This window comes from Staurois parvus, unplaced genomic scaffold, assembly GCF_062004578.1.
Source record: "Staurois parvus isolate SC_StPar_1 unplaced genomic scaffold, SC_StPar_1.0 ptg000498l, whole genome shotgun sequence".
Lineage (NCBI taxonomy): Eukaryota > Metazoa > Chordata > Amphibia > Anura > Ranidae > Staurois > Staurois parvus.
Genome location: NW_028318294.1, coordinates 21,594 through 39,345, shown reverse-complemented (window position 1 = coordinate 39,345; position 17,752 = coordinate 21,594). Strand labels below are relative to the sequence as shown.

General features: G+C 41.5%; 1 protein-coding gene across 1 annotated transcript in view; it reads left to right on the top strand.

The window, feature by feature from the left end:
* BCO1 (beta-carotene oxygenase 1) overlaps nt 1–17,752 on the top strand; it is a gene marked incomplete at its 3' end in the record, with an annotated part of 50,567 nt that overhangs the window by 13,889 nt on the left and 18,926 nt on the right. Inside the window, exons 2-6 of the mRNA XM_089689771.1 lie at nt 1,958–2,086; nt 7,242–7,371; nt 12,066–12,213; nt 15,805–15,952; nt 16,878–17,092. Of these exons, the coding sequence (XP_089545897.1) occupies nt 1,958–2,086; nt 7,242–7,371; nt 12,066–12,213; nt 15,805–15,952; nt 16,878–17,092 (770 nt within the window). The remainder of the gene's footprint in view (nt 1–1,957; nt 2,087–7,241; nt 7,372–12,065; nt 12,214–15,804; nt 15,953–16,877; nt 17,093–17,752) is intronic.

Sequence of the window (17,752 nt, the reverse complement as noted above, 5' to 3'; positions counted from 1 at the left end):
TCCTTCAGACTTTAGGGAGGCCAGACTGTGCCTAGTGTGAGCAAAAAATACCCCCTCTTTGGTGTTAGGGGGAGAAATACAGTAGATGGTGTCAGTGGGAGAATAGTGCCCCATCGACAATATCTGTGGATAGAATTGTGCCCATTATTGGTGGCAGGAGTTCTGCCCCATTGTTGGCGTCAGTGGCAGGCATAATGCCTCAAGGGCCAGATAAAGGCAAGCAAAGGGCCGTATCCGGCCCCAGGGCCTCAGTTTGCAGACCACTGATCTATGGTATTGTGAGAGAGGTTGTGGGCTTGCACAAAAGAACTGCAAGTGGCTCTTGGTAAGTCTTGAACATCTTCTGTAAAACAAAACAATACTCTAATGCTCAGATTGTCCAAGCATATTATGCTCCAATAAACTCCCATGTCATGAAAATCACTGTTTGACACGTGATGTAGTATCAAAAAATCATTATGTCAGAATCACAGGAGTATGAGGGGGCACTTTTCCATGGATCAAGTTAAACATATGCTCCTTAACAGAGGGGATAAGGGTGAGCTTTCCAGAATAGTAGAGGATGGTATATCAAGGGAATATGAAATACTAAGCAATGGGGTTGAGGGTTGTCGAATGCAACAGCCATATGTATGGAAAAGAACAACAGAAGTGATAGAAATAAAGTAAGATGAACAGGAAGTAGAAGGGGGAAGAGAGACAGCAGTTGGGGGACAGGGATGTGGTGGGGCAATTTGGGGTTGTCATCTTGGACCTGGGCCACGCTGCCACTGGGTTCTCAGAAGGCACACAAGTGCATTGTAAGTTATGTGGCCATCAAAGAATGGTACTCAGATTTTTTTAATATGTACATTTCTAAAATGTTATGATAAATATAATTTAACAAGCAGAAGCAGGTGGATGACAGGTCCCTGTCTGCTCAGTTTATGCACAGGCAGAGCCCACTCTGCTCTGTGGGCAACCGAGAGTAAACAGACTTCATTGTTCATTTACACCCTACTGCCCTCTGATCCAATCCACATACATTAGGGGGGAAAGGATCCACTTCCATTTTTTTAAGCAGATCGGATTGGAGGTGGGCGGGTGTAATTGGACACAAGTCTGTTTACTCCCACTGGTCCATAGGGCTGAATGGAGGGCCCAATCAAGTCCACCTGAAAATGTGATCTGATTGGATTGAGCATGTGAAAGGAACCTTAACCTGCAAACCCAGGGAATGTATGGACCTTTAGCTGAGAACTTGTGATACACATGATGCAGCTGGGTTCATTTACTAAAGGCAAATAGACTGTGCACTTTGCAAAGTGCACTTACGTTCTGCAAGAGCAGTTGTTCCAGGGCTTGGTGAATGAGCAGCAGCTCTGCTGACTTCCATCATCCAATCATGTGCAAGCAAAAATGCTGTTTTTTAATTTTCTTTGCACATGATTGGGCATTTTTTTCAAAGTGAAGCATTACTTAATTTACTAAGCTGTGGGGCAACTGCATTTGCAGAGTGCAACTGCACTTTGCAAAGTGCACAGTCTATTTGTCTTTAGTAAATCAACCCTATTGTTTTGCTTCTAAAGCCACATAGACAAGTAGTTGGTATTCAGCCTGCTTGCTCTAACTCCATGTAGTAGAATCACTTGTTAGGTCATAAACATACTGAATGTAAGTAGACACACTCAGCATTCAGCTGATGGAACTAAGAGTACTTTACTCCGAAACTGATGCTCAAACCACAAAAATAACTTCCATAGAAAGGTTAAACAGCAAACTGTGTAACATAATTATAATGTTTCAGATTCTAAACCAGAACAACAAAAAAGTCTAGTTTTTTTCACTTGGCTAGATTTGGTACTACACACAGGATGAACCTAAAGAAATCTTAGCTCTCAGACCTTACGCATTTTCCTATCTAGTTAATCTTGACCACACTTATCCTCGTACATGATCTTTTGTCTTTGTTCTACAGGTCACATACCAAACTGGCTGCAAGGAACTCTTCTTCGCAATGGTCCAGGACTACACACTGTTGGGGAGATGTCCTACAATCACTGGTTTGATGGGTTATCTTTACTGCATAGTTTTACATTTAAAAATGGTAAGTTTGTGTTACTCTCCATATACACAAGACAGTGTTTTTTTTTTTTTTTTACAAGCAAAGAGGTTATATTTCATCTTTAAGTTCAGACTCATATGTTTCCAACTCTGGCGAGTGCTATCCCTAAAGAACCCACTAATTTAAAGGCAATCTGTCATGGAGGACATATGAAGACTAACAGACTTTTTTTGCATACAATTTGCAAGTACATGTAAAGCCACACTGCCATATCAAGGCACCTCTGTAAGGTGCAATCCCTTAACCTCCCTAGCGGTCTGATTATGTCCATATTTCTGTGCTCAAAGCGGTACTTTTTTTGCATGGAAATATGTCTTTTTTTATTGTAGGCTGTAATTTTTAGGAATAACTCACTGAAATCCGTCCGAACAAGAGTCTAGTAAACATCCCGGGTATGTTAAAATGTGAAACACGAAATCATAAATTATAATTTAATAAATAATCATAAATAATATTAATATAATAATAATAAATTTAATTCAATAATATATTCAAACCAAAAACACTGAAATTTGAAATATAGCGCCAAGTTCGCACATCACTGAGCAAAGTCGCAAAATCGTTTTCAGTGTCTGATGACAAATTTCCCCACGAATCATTATCACTCAATTCTGCAAGTGGTTCTGATTTACTATCGCTGTTCTCTAGCTGGTCTAAAACCGATTTTGAAGTAAAGGGACGTTTTTGGACGCCATGGACATTTCTCAGTTTCCAGGCAGAAAGAACGGTAAAAATGCAGGCAGGGCGCTGGACAAAGCACTCGGGACAAAATGTATGTGAAATGGTTTGATACAGTAATGTTTTACTATGTGATTTTAGTGTATTGAGTGAATGTCACAATATGTAATTTTTTAAATTTCCCGCCGTTCCATCCCCCCCGTACGTCCCGACGCTCGCAGGGGACAGAACCCAGATGACAGATGCCGGCATCCACCAGAGGACATTGCCGGGGACACTGCAGGAGGGACATTGCGGGAGCGCAGGACAAGGTAAGTAACCGAGGGATCCCGGAGCAGCGCCGCATGGTATTCCCGAGTGTAGCTCGGGGTTACCGCTTGTGGTACTGAAACTTTACCCCGAGCCACACTCGGGAATACCGCCAGGGGGGTTAAAGTAGAGCTATAGGCAAAACTTTTTTTCATTTTGGATATAGTAAGGAAAGGTTATAATCCCTGGCAGTTTTATTTTTGCCATCTGTGTCCCATCGGGGAAATTTACATTCACTTTCTGTCCTATAGCCAAAGCAGAAAATGGGAAATCCCTCCAAAATAAGACAGTTCCTGATTTTCACCAGGGCCACCAGAATTAGTGTCCCCATTGGAAGAGTTCCCCTCTATTACTATTTTTTTTTTTGCATTCTTTATTTATAAGTTTTATCATTACAAAGATTACAAAGAAAAAAAAAAGGAAACAATTAAAACAAATAGAACAATCCATTGCATAGCCGTTGAGGTCTAACATGGTATGAGCTGCCGTCATTATCTGGAGAGCATTATGCACAATGGAACTCTATTACTGTTCTAGTGACAATCCAAAATTTGTGATTTTCTTTCACTTTCATTCTGGGTAAGAACAGTAAACAGAACAAATAGCAGTTGATTTACTAAAGGCGTATAGGCTGTTCACTTGTATAGCAGATGGCAGTTTGCACTGTGCAAGGGAAATTCCTCAGAGTGATTGTGAAATTTCACTTACCCACTCACCCAAGAATAGAAAACTGCATTTTTGCTTGTGCATGATTGGATAATGTACATCAGCAGTACTTCCTCTCATTCACTAAGCTCTGGGGAAAATTTAAGCAGGCCATACATGGGTCGAATTCCGAACGATTTTTCGATCGAAAATCAAAAACGTTGTTCGTTCTGTAATTCGATGGTGCCACCAATGATTTTGAAAATTGGTAATTTTTCATGAATTTTCCAATATGCCCGATAATCGAAATGGGGAGGAACCACGAAAATCGCCCGGTGCCATTGCCCCACTAATAGAGCGAAAATCGGTCGATTATTCTTAGGTCCGATTTTCGAATGAAAAATTGTTTGGAAATCAACCCATGTATGGCCGGCCTTACACAGTGCAACTTCCCTTACAAACTGAACATTCAATTTACTTTTAGTCAATCATCCCCATAGAGAGGATGAATCCCCTTAGGGCCACAAACAACAATGGAAACAAGTGTTCCAATTCCTCTCCACTCTATCCAAAATAAAATAAAAGTTTTGCCTTTAGTTAAACTTTAAAGAGTTATACAGTTTTAAACTGTGAGTAATATACCGTATAGCAATGCATCAACTGAGGACTCAGCCCTCTCCACACCCTCAGAGCATTTCTGCACCAAGTCCAACAAACCAACAATAGCAGCTGATCAGACCAATTTATAAAGTAGCAAAAAGCGGAAGGGTGAACATGAGACAGTTTAGCTAGTTGCCAATTCTGCTAAGGATCTTATGTATTGCTCAGTAGATTGCCGTGCCCATATGCACATTTTCCTTTTTTTTTCAAATTGATCTAATTATTGCTTTATTCATGGCAAAGTGTCAGCATTTTCACCAAATCCACCTACCCCAGCATAGTATACTTACCACTCCATGCTCCCCTCCCTGGCTACCTTCCTACTACAGAGTTCGCTCTGAGTAAGATTTGGTGCATACGTCACTCTTGATATATTGCTATAAATGCTCACTGTTCTGGGAAATTTAAAGCTCCAAAAAAAACCCAGCTAAATAGAGATATGAAGGAAGCTTTTTCTTACCTGCCAAAGGAGTATTTCTGTCCAACCAGTCCTGGGATTTACATAGCTTTACCATACCACACAGTCAATTCTGGAAGAAAAGAAGACCTGATTTTTCTCTGCTGCAGTTCAGTATTGCATTTCTTCTCCCAACCTCTACCCTATGAATGAATAATGAAGAAGCAGACTGATGAGCTCATCCCTTTGTCACTCTGCCCTTTCCTTCTATCAGCATGTTCCTGGGACTGCAGCACAGCTGACTGGCTTCTTGTGCTGCTTCCTTGTACCCTATTCTGAGCTCATAGGGAATGCAAGAAGCTAATACTAAATTCAGTTATTTACACTGTTAGTATGAAAACAGAACTCCTTTACTGTATATCTTTCATATCTGCTCAGAGTTTAGCTTTAAAGTGATATTAAAGGCAATTTTTAGAAAAATAACAAACATGTTATACTTACGTAGAAACAGATATAGCGAGCGCTCACACAATCAGCTGCTAGAACACTCCAAGGAATCACCAGACCTTATAACATAAATAATAAAAAATATATAGTGCAGTGCTGTAAACCAAGTATATACCAAATAAGAGAGCATAAAGTTCCTAAATTCTTCATGAGCGTGAAAAGATTGCAGAAAACTTGACGTTAAAATCTCCTCTATGTAAAATAGGTGACTGGAACTGTATAGATAAAATGCGCACTCACTGACCGCGCATTAAATATGCGCATGTATATGACCATCTATCCATGTAATCAGCTAGACACACAGACCTACGGATCATCCCTCCCAGGTGGATCATCAACCTTGGGTGTAGTAGTATGCAGAAAGGTCCAGAGAGCACTCACAACCAGTGCATGAAGATGGATGAGCTCCCTCTCCTGGACACAAGATGCACTAGGAACCAGCTGCTGTAGATCTGAAACCCTCAGAGAGAGGGTCAAAACAGAGAGGGAGTGCCAATAGTGTAGTAGGTTCAAGCTGATTTATTTGGTCACAAGCAGAAAGTAACAACCAGGGGTACATGCATAGAAACACAGCTTGAACCTACTACACTATTGGCACTCCCTCTCTGTTTTGACCCTCTCTCTGAGGGTTTCAGATCTACAGCAGCTGGTTCCTAGTGCATCTTGTGTCCAGGAGAGGGAGCTCATCCATCTTCATGCACTGGTTGTGAGTGCTCTCTAGACCTTTCTGCATACTACTACCCCCAAGGTTGATGATCCACCTGGGAGGGATGATCCGTAGGTCTGTGTGTCTGGCTGATTACCTGGATAGATGGTCATATACATGCGCATATTTAATGCGCGGTCGGTGAGTGCGCATTTTATCTATACGGTTCCAGTCACCTATTTTACATAGAGGAGATTTTCACGTCAAGTTTTCTGCAATCTTTTCACGCTCATGAAGAATTTATGAACTTTATGCTCTCTTATTTGGTATATACTTGGTTTACAGCACTGCACTATATATTTTTTATTATTTATGTTATACTTACCTGCTCTGTGTAATAGTTTTGCATAGAGCAGCATCGAACCCCCTCTTCTCTGGTTCCCCGCTGGTGCTTCTGGCCCTCCTGCCTAGTGCCTCCAGAGGCAAGCAGCTTGCTATGGGGGCACCCAAGCAGGCTCACTTCTGAGCCACTGCCCTGTGTCTCCATTCACACACAGAGCCGCAGCTCAGCCCAGTCTCCTCTCTCTCCTCTTTGGCTAACTGGCTGTGATTGACAGCAGTGGGAGCCAATGGCTCCTGCTGCTGTCTCAGCCAATGAGAAGGGAGAGTCCACAGAGAGCTGAGGCTCTTGTGCACATCTCTGGATCACGATGGAGCTCAGGTAGGTATTAGGGGGGCTGGGGGGCTGCTGCACACTGCAGGTTTTTTACCTTCATGCATAGAATATATGAAGGTAAAAATAAACTTGAGCCTTTACAACCATTTCAAGCTACAGGGCAGAATTTTCACAGTGCCCAAACTGAAAAATGCAATTTGTTTTTTTCAGCTAGAAACAAAAAAACACATTTTGTCTTTGTCTTTATTTATTTGACTGAACCAAAATAGTTAACCAAAGCACCACTGACCAGCTCACAGAAAACAATGGGGGGTTGTTTACTAAAACTGCATGGTGCAAATATGGTGCAGGTGTGCATAGAAACCAATCAGTTTCCAGGTTTTATTGCCAAAACCTAATTAAACAAACTGGATTTAGAAGCTAATTGGCTACAATGCACAGCTCACCAGATTCTGGATGCACCAATTTTAGTAAACCCCCCCCCTCAATATATAATGGTTGCAAAATGAATACATATGTAGGGGCTCCTGATTCACAGCTGGGAGATGCAGAGCATACATTTTGTCCTGATAAATACGACTGACACATTAATTGTTCAATGGTTTTTGTTTGTTTTCAGGTGAAGTATACTACAGAAGTAAATTCCTACGTAGTGACACCTATACTTCCAACATGGAGGCCAAGAGAATAGTGGTGTCAGAATTTGGCACCATGGCTTATCCAGACCCCTGCAAAAATATATTCGCTAAGTAAGTTTTAAGCCTTCACTTCTTTTCTTCTCATCCTCAAGAATGCATCTATATTTAAGGAATCCCATCAGTACCTGGAGCTTAAGAAACTAAGCCCACCCTGTTCTGTTTCTCCAAACTAAGCATTGAAAGTGTGATCTCTGTAACTTTCAGTTGTGATGAGATAGCGATAACTCTAGTCTTAGTTGAATGGCACAGGCAGTGACTCAATCCAGAAGACATCTTGTAGATCTTGTGAAGTTTATTCCATAAACTGAGAGAATCTTACAACAATAACCATCTGATAGGTCAAAAGATCATAATGTGCTCTGCTTCATGAGACATGAGGCTTGCTGAAATGCATTATTGGGAAGGGGGTGGGCTATCTGTACAGCATTAACTAAACCAAAGGAAAGGGAGGAGCACAGACAAAATATAGAAAACACTTAAAGGCATATGACAGTCATGTGAAACATGACACACCCTGTAAAAGTAGAAGGTAAATACAACCACATTTGGGTACCCTGTGTACCTGTCAAACTCAACTGTGCAGGTGAGTCTGTATAGCTAATGAGTACCCATTCACTTTCTATGGACTACCTAAACACAGCTCAGTGGTAGCTGAAAAAGAAAAGGTAAGGGCTGTGTGAATGAGCCCTTAATGAATACGGGACTGACAGTACATATCAGAGCATATGACGGCTGTAATGACCACATAGTATCTCTAAATCAGTGGCAGTTAACTTTCTTGACATGGGGGGCCTCAAATGAGGCCCGTGACATGACCAAAAGGCCGCATGTAAAATTCAGTGAATATTCATTTTCAGAGACAGATGTCACACAATAGGATCTAGTCAAAGATGATGGACATGATACTAGAGATGGTCAGAGATTGCAGACATGATACAAGAGATGCTCAGAGACAGCGGACATAGTGAAGGAGACTGTCAGAAATTGTGACATGCTGTAGAAGCTGATGGAGACTAGGGACATGCTTCAGAAAACAGTCATGGACTAGAGACATATTCCATGAGGCTGCTAGAAATCACTACTATAACAGGACAATAGGGAAACACAAACTGGAGAAAGTACAGGGAAGAGCAACCAAACTGATAAGAGGCAGAGAGGAGATCAGCTATGAGGAAAGATTAAAGGAACTGCATTTATTCTCTCTTGAGAGGAGGAGATTAAGGGGGGATATGATCTCCATGTATAATACATAAGGGGGGATATGATCACCATGTATAATACATAAGGGGGGGATATGATCTCCATGTATAATACATAAGGGGGGATATGATCTCCATGTATAATACATAAGGGGGGATATGATCACCATGTATAATACATAAGGGGGGATATGATCTCCATGTATAATACATAAGGGGGGATATGATCTCCATGTATAATACATAAGGGGGGGATATGATCTCCATGTATAATACATAAGGGGGGATATGATCTCCATGTATAATACATAAGGGAGATATGATCTCCATGTATAATACATAAGGGGGGATATGATCTCCATGTATAATACATAAGGGGGGATATGATCTCCATGCATAATACATAAGGGGGATATGATCTCCATGTATAATACATAAGGGGGGATATGATCACCATGTATAATACATAAGGGGGGATATGATCTCCATGTATAATACATAAGGGGGGATATGATCACCATGTATAATACATAAGGGGGGATATGATCTCCATGTATAATACATAAGGGGGGATATGATCACCATGTATAATACATAAGGGGGGATATGATCTCCATGTATAATACATAAGGGGGGATATGATCTCCATGTATAATACATAAGGGGGGATATGATCTCCATGTATAATACATAAGGGGGGATATGATCTCCATGCATAATACATAAGGGGGATATGATCTCCATGTATAATACATAAGGGGGGATATGATCACCATGTATAATACATAAGGGGGGATATGATCTCCATGTATAATACATAAGGGGGGATATGATCAACATGTATAATACATAAGGGGGATATGATCCCCATGTATAATACATAAGGGGGGGATATGATCTCCATGTATAATACATAAGGGGGGATATGATCAACATGTATAAATACATCAGTGGTTCATATAGTGAACTCGGTGATCTAGGCTGCTGTATCCTCCAGCTGTGCAGATACTGTAGCAGAGCATTTAGAGCCCTGGTGCCCAACCTGCAGCCCAGGGGCCAATTGTGGCCCTTTGGTACTTTTTGTGCAGCCCTTGGGTCCTCTACAGACACTAATTTACATAGTTACATATTTAGTCTGGCTGAAAAAAAGACAAAAGTGCATCCAGTTCAACCATTAAAAAAAAAAAAGTAATAATAAGTTAATGACACTCCAAACGCAGGTCGCAAACGCAATGTTACTTTTGTATCATACAACCTGGTTGCAGTGCATTTTAAGAAATAGTGCATTCCCTACTTTTGGTGCAGTGCAGTGCGATTTTAGCCCATTCAAAATGAATGGGCTGAAATCACACTGCACAGAACTGCATGTGAATTGCATAGGACTGCACAGCGTGTTCCTGCGTGATTCATGTGCGGGTATGCTGTGATCCGGCCCTAAAGGAATGCAGACACTGCAACCTTTCTCATTAACAATGGCTGATTATAATGCAGCAAAGCCAGAAAACGTATCAATCTGTCTGTTAAAATCCATGCAATGCACAATGATCACCCAGAGGGGATTTTTTTCCCAATAAAAGTGGAGTTACTCTTTAAGGTTTTGCAGTTAGTTCTAAGGAAATAGGCACAAAGAACAAGAGTATAAACCAGAAATATGTTTACTGATATTAACGGTGTTGTGCTTTTGAACAGGAATAAAAATATGCAGAATATAAAACAGATTAACATACAAACTCATATACTCACACATAACTAATTAGAGGTACCCATTTCCAAGGCCCAAAGCAGAGCATTATCTATAGCTACAGTATATGGTTGAAATTTACCAGTTTACCAGACATTGGGAATCTTTGTTGACTACCTCATATAACATCAAGAGAGGGAAGCTCCAATAGTATAATACCGTTTATTTAAATGTATCGTACCAAGTATTGTACTTAAACTGTTAAAAAATAGTCGTCGCTTTAAGAAACCATAAAACCGGAATCCCACTTGTGTTCCATGCCGGCATACGAAAGCAGGAAGTGACGTACGTAGCTCCGCCCAAAGCGTTTCGACAACGTGACATCATCAGGACCGGCTTGTTCCCAGAGCCAGCTGCACTCTTTGACCCCTCATTATATCACAACTGCTTCCCGTCTCACAATTAAATTTTATTAGAGGGTTCCAATTCTGGGTCAGTCAAGAAGGAAAATCATTTCAAATCCATAGCAGTTGAAGATTATATTAGCATTCAAACAAAAAGAGTGGTTTGTGTACCCAACATTGAAACATTTTTAACTGAAAATAGTAGAGGGGTAAACAAAATAAATACCCCCTCAATATCCGCCCGTATCACAAGCCTACTGAGCGACATATTGGACTGGATGTCACTCCACTTCCTCAAACTAAATCTTTCCAAAACTGAGCTCCTAGTTTTCCCCCCAGCCTGCCCCCCCCTGACTTCTCCATCAAGACCAACAACACTACCATCAGTCCCTCCCCTCAAGCCAGAGTACTAGGTGTCATCCTAGACTCCAATCTGTCCTTCCAGCCCCAGGTCCAATCACTGACAAACTCATGTAGACTTCACCTTCGCAACATCATCAAAATATGACCGTTCCTAACCTCGGAAACCACTAAGCAACTCATTCACTCCCTCATTATATCACGCCTTGACTATTGTAACTCCCTCCTCATCGGCTTACCTCACCGCAGGCTATCCCCGCTACAGTCTATCTTGAATGCTGCGGCCAGACTCATCCACCTTAATAACCGCTCCGTATCTGCCACCCCCCTCTGCCAATCCCTCCACTGACTTCCGATTGCCCAACGGATAAAATTCAAAACCCTAACACTGACGTATAAAGCTGTTCATAATACTGCCCCAAACTACATCACCGATCTTGTCTCCAAATACCACCCAAAACCTACTCTCCGCTCCTCACAAGACCTCCTACTCTCAAGCTCCCTGGTCTCCTCCTCCCATGCCCATCTCTAGGACTTCTCCAGGGCTTCCCCATCCTCTGGAACTCCCTACCCCAATCCATCAGACTATTACCTGCTCTGCTCACCTTTAGACGCACTCTGAAAACCTATCTCTTCAGGGAAGCCTACCCCGCCCTCAGCTAATTACTGAACTCCTCCACTCTTCCTACCATTCCATCCCCCACAGCTATTTCCTCCTGTACCACTATCCCCTCCCTCCTAGATTGTAAACTCCAAGGAGCAGGGCCCTCGAACCCCTCGTGTATTGAATCGTATTGTTACTGTACTGTCTCGTGTACTGTCTCCCACCTTAATGTAAAGCGCTGAGCGAACTGTCGGCGCTATATAAATCCTGTATAATAATAATAACCCCTAAGGCTTCATTCACACCATGGTGTATATATTGAGGATTTGTCACCTTATAGCACCTTATAGCCATCAGTAGCATTAGCATGGAAGCTTTTAGTACAACATTGGTATACTGTAAGTTTCAGTTATAATTGATCTATTCATTAGTGACTATATGACTGGTAATCTAAGTCCATCACTTTCCACTTTAATGCTTTATTACTTACATGACAGAGCCTTCACGTACCTGTCACATGTGGTGCCTGAGTTCACTGATAATTGCTTGATCAACATCATAAAGTTTGGAGATGATTATTATGCTTCCTCTGAAACCAACTTTATCAGAAAAATTGATCCACAGACTCTGGATACCCTAGACAAGGTAATTACATCTAATATCTACTTTGTAGCTAGCTTAAAATATACTGTACATATTTTATTAACCAGCTCTTAACTAACTGCCTTCTCAGTATATAATGATGTAAGGTTTCAGTTTAGAGTACATCGTGTAGAAGGGGAGAGAGAGAGAGAGTGAGAGAGGGAGAGAGAGAGAGAGAGAGAGAGAGAGGGAGAAAGGGAGAGAGAGAGGAGAGAGAGACTTTTTTTAATGCAAAAAGTTGCGTTTTTGTTTCTATAGACTTCAATGGAAATGCTGCAGAAAAGCATGTAGTGTTTTTGCCATGTTTTGATGTGTTTTTGATGCTTCATGACAAAGTAGAAGCAACTGGGAACAACAGCAGGCCACATAAAATGACAGAGTGGGGTTAGCGCATGCTGAAGTGCACAGAAGTTGCCAACTGTCTGCAGACCTCCAAACGTCATGTGGCCTTCAACAGTGTGTAGAGAACTTCATGGAATGGGTTTCCATGGCCAAGCAGCTACATCCATGTCTTACATCACCAAGTCCAATGCAAAGCGTCGGATGCAGTGGTGTAAAGAACGCATCCACTGCACTCTACATCAGTGAAGACGTGTTCTCTGGAGTGACCAACCACACTTCTCTGTCTGGCGATCCGATGGACATGTCTGGGTTTGGCGATTGCCAGGAGAACGATACTTGCCTGACTACATTGTGCCAAGTGTAAAGTTTGGTGGAGGGGGGGTTATGGTGTGGGGTTGCTTTTAATGGGTTGGGCTTGGCCCCTTAGTTACAGTGAAGGGAACTCTTAAGGCGTCAGCATACCAAGACATTTTGTACAATTTTATGCTCCCAACTTTGTGGGAACAGTTTGGGGATGGCCCCTTCCTGTTCCAACATGACTGCGCACCAGTGCACAAAGCAAGATCCATAAAGACATGGATGAGCAAGTTTGGGGTGGAGGAACTTGACTGGCCTGCACAGAGTCCTGACCTCAACCCAACAGCACACCTTTGCAAATGAATTAGAGCGGAGACTGTGAGCCAGGACTTCTTGTCCGACATCAGTGCCTGACCTCACAAATGCGCTTCTGGAAGAATAGTCAAACCTTCCCATAGACACACTCCTAAACCTTGTGGACAGCCTTCAAAGAAGAGTTGAAGCTGTTATAGCTGCAAAGGGTGGGCCAACTCAATATTGAACCCTACGGAGTAAGACTGTCCATTAAAGTTCATGTGCATGTAAAGGCAGGCGTCCCAGTACTTTTGGCAATATAATATATATATATATTTGCAGAATTTCAATAATGTTTAATCAGTCCAAAGAAAATAATAGACAATGTAACTATGGCTTCTGTTTTGGACTCCTATCCCAACGCTTCATCAAGCTATATTTATGTCTAAATGAACAAATTAGAAACAGAAACATATATCCATGGGGGACTGGAAGTTAGACAGATTACTATAGAAACCATTCATACTATCTGTAACAAGGAATTTTATGCTATCTGACTGAAATATCAGATCAGAAACAAAGCATACAGGTGTACAAATACCCAGGTGAAATAGGACATTGAAACACTGTATCCAAATTCTATATGCAAAACAATCCAAGAGTGATGTAAACAAAAATAAAAGTAATACTAAATGTGATGAAATCATACAAATCTAAACCTACTGTTAGACTTTGTGGTTGAAAAGTCTACAAATGATGGATCCAAGGAACTTCCTGTTCTTTCATAAATTCCCTATTACCACCTTAACTTAAAGGTGGTATAGCATCAATCAAGAAATCATTTAATTTTCCATAACAAAAAAGTTGTGCAATCTGAATAAAAATAAGGCATACTGGTGTACAAATAGGACATAAAAGCATTGGGGTTGATTGACAAAGGCAAATAGACTATGCACTTTACAGGTACAGTTTTCCCTGGAGCTTAGTGAATGTGATGAAGCTGTGTGGATTTCCATCATCCAATCATGTGCAAGCAAAATACTGTTTTTTACATTTTCCTTGCACCTGATTAGGTATTCTTTACAAACTGAAACTTCACCAAATTCACTAAGCTCTGGAGAAAATTAGTGCAACTGCCTTTGCAGTCTGTTTCCCTTTATATAATCAACCCAGGGGCAGATTGACAACTCATGGGGCCCCCAGGCAATAGGGGATCATGGGGCCCCTGTGTCCTTGCCCAAACTCAAAAAAAGCCTATGAAAAAGGTACCAGGGGCATCTCATGGGGCCCCCTACTGACCCCAGGCCCTCAGGCAGTGCCCAAGTTTCCAATGGTCCCCTGAATCAACCCCATTCCATCCAAACTGTACATGCAAAATGATCCAGGAGTGCTTGAAGAGGAGCTTCAGTCTCCCCACAAAACATTAAAAGTCAGCATCTACAGTATGTGACACATGTCCAGAGATCCAGCGATCTCACACAAGCTGATTCTTGACCAGTCTTCGGGTGTCGGCATCTTAACTAAGGGAAATCAGCTGTGGCTTCACAGCCAACTTCTCATTGCACATGCGCGAAGCGCACTGTGCATCATTAATGGTCCTATAGTCTTTTGCGAACTGATGCGTCCCAAAAGGCTGCAGGCAAAGGAGGAAGGGCTGAACTTACGATTAGATCATCTAGGTGATCTGGGCATGAAGTGAGAGTGGGTACCTGTCAAAACCAGGTTCCCCCCCAAAAAAAAATGTTCCATAAGTGTTGGGGGGGGGGGGGTGGAGGAGGTGGAAAAGCGAAGCTTCTCCTTTTGGGTGAAGTTCCACTTTAAAATTAAATTAATAAATGTGGCTGTAAAGTCTACAAATGATGTATCCAGTGATTATCCTGTTTTTTTTTTCAGAAGTTCTCTATTACCACCTTATCTCAATATGATGATTACTATGAATGATTATATGCTAAAGTTGCAACACAGTATTTAATTTTTTTTTAAATGCCTGGCTAAAGGAAGATCAGTAGATCAATTATGGAATGGCAAAACTATTTGTTTAAACAGTCCATATGATCTGTGCCCCATCGTTGGCTGCTGCATCATTCGTTAAATCTCCCTACTTTCATTTAGCATTCTCCTAGTTGCGCCAAATGTCTGGATTTCCACAGCTGAGGTCCTCAATATCAAGTGAGTTGGCTGCCACTGAGTTAGAATCTGCTTGGAAAGATTTCCTTTCTCATGTTTTTGTCCTGATGACTGTTGGTACTGGGACAAAAAGCAAATGAAAATATGACATTTTACAGTTGTTGCCAAGAAAAGTGTAGAGTGAAAATCTTCCAATGAGGACACTGGTTCTGGTGACAACTGTCAAAGGTGGTATTTCTCTTCACTATTGGGCAATTCCATCTCAGTTCCTGTTATGTCTCCGGGACGGGAAATGAAGGCAAATTTCAACAGTGAGGATATACAGAGCAATATAAACCTAACAAAGTTTCTAACCCCTTCTCATCTTATCCAAAGTTAGAAAAGTAGTTTTGACAGGAGTTTCAGTTTATTAAATGTGAAATAGATAGATAGATAGATAGATAGATAGATAGATAGATAGATAGATAGATAGATAATATAGTTAGATGTCATATGAAACTATTCTTAAACTTTTCGAACTTGGCTTTTTTGCAGGTAGACTATGTGAAGTATGTGACGGTTAATTTGGCCACATCTCATCCACATTATGAGCGTTCTGGCAACACAATAAATATGGGGACATCAATTGGTGACAAAGGGAAAACAAAATACATGTTGTTTAAGATTCCTCCTGTAGCTGCAGGTAAGATGGAACAAACTGCTATACCTAATAGTTTACATTAAATTCACTTACTGCCAATATAATGGCATCTGGATAATCTGTTGTTATTATTATTAATTTAAATTGTAAAGAGCAGTGAAGCATAGAAAGCTATAGCAAGCAAACTTAAATAATATAAAAAAATTAGTTTGGAAACATTGAGGATATGCAAAGTATAACCATAGTAATCTGATTCCAGATGATTGCCAGCAGTGTGGTAAGAGATGACTCTGGCTACTGTGAGTTATTGCACTTCCCACATTCATCTGTACTAAAGAAGACTGATAGAGCATGGCGTGGTTGTAAACCTCAGAACTGAATGAACAAAGCACATATTTCTATAGTGTTTACTTGCTTCTCTCCAAAGTACCAAGTGTCATTTCCTGAGCTGCTTTTAGAAATCACGGGGCCCCATACAGCCAACCTGACAAGGCCCCTCCCTAAAAAAAAAAAAAATTACACAGTTTACTATGCTTCAGTTATGAATAAACACAGCTAGTGATCAGTACTGATCACTTATTGTGTTCATTCAGGAAAAGAGGGGGTTGGTAAATGTAACATTGGACTCTTCCCCCACTCTGTATCCTGAAGGATCCTATTGGGTGCTTGCAGCTGTCTGTGGGAAGGAAAGGAAGGAAGCTGGCAGCATTGTGGGAGTTGGGGCAATTGGGGACTCCCAGGTCACCACAGCTAGTGTCCCCATTGGAAGATTTCCCCACTATTACTTTTCTGGGGACAACCCAAAATTTGGGATTTTCTTTTACTTTCACTTTCAATGATTATGGTAAATAGGACAAATAGAGAGGGTGAATCTCCCTAATGGGGACACAGACAGCAATAAAAACTGACACGTTTTTTGCCTTAAGTTATACTTTAAGACTGTTTATATAATATAATTCTGTTGTAGATAATAAAAAGTCTCCCTTGAAGGATGCTGAGGTTCTGTGTTCCATTTCTGCCCATCATCTTCTAAGCCCCAGCTACTACCATAGCTTTGGGATGACAGAGAATTACATCATCTTCATAGAACAGCCCTTAAAGCTGGATATCGTGAAACTTGCGACTGCCTATTTCCGAGGTGTTAACTGGGCTTCATGCATTAGCTTCAATAAGGATGAGAAGGTATGTCCACTGTATATACTGTACAAATACGGAATACATGATCCACATTGTGCATTTGCAATATGCTTGTGCTTAGCTAAATGTTCTGTTGGATTCTAGATGTTAGAAAAATGAACTGTGATTTGCAGATGCATTTATGTTTCCCATTTGAGCATATAAAGGGTTTTTCCAGTTTCAGTGGAAATCAGCTAGTTTTTGGCACATTGCTTTAGCTTTGTCAACAAGTAAATATTCTAAAGCTGCTATAAGCTTCTTTGGGGTTGTGAGTGCTTCTTGGGCTATACGGCATCAAACGGTTTACCAACCAAACCAGTGTGTAGTGTGTAGGCACGTGCAGGGGTGTATTTACCACAAGGCAAACAAGACATTTGCCTAGGGCGACATTTTTCAGGGGGGGCAGCAGTGCCTCGTGGAAGAAGGGATGGAAACAGGGACATACGTGGCATGGGGACCTGGTGATGTGGGTTTCATGATGGTGTATGCACAGCCCGACTCTAGTTCCTAGGGATGTCCGGAGCGGTGAAGGTGAGTGTCTTTCTCTCTCTCGCCATGGGGGTTGGTGGCTGGTGTATGGGGGGCAGTGGTAGGGGAAGGCTCGGGTGGAGGGCAGGGGTTTTCTTGGTCAATGTCAGGCTCTTTCTGCAGGGGGGAGGGGGGTGC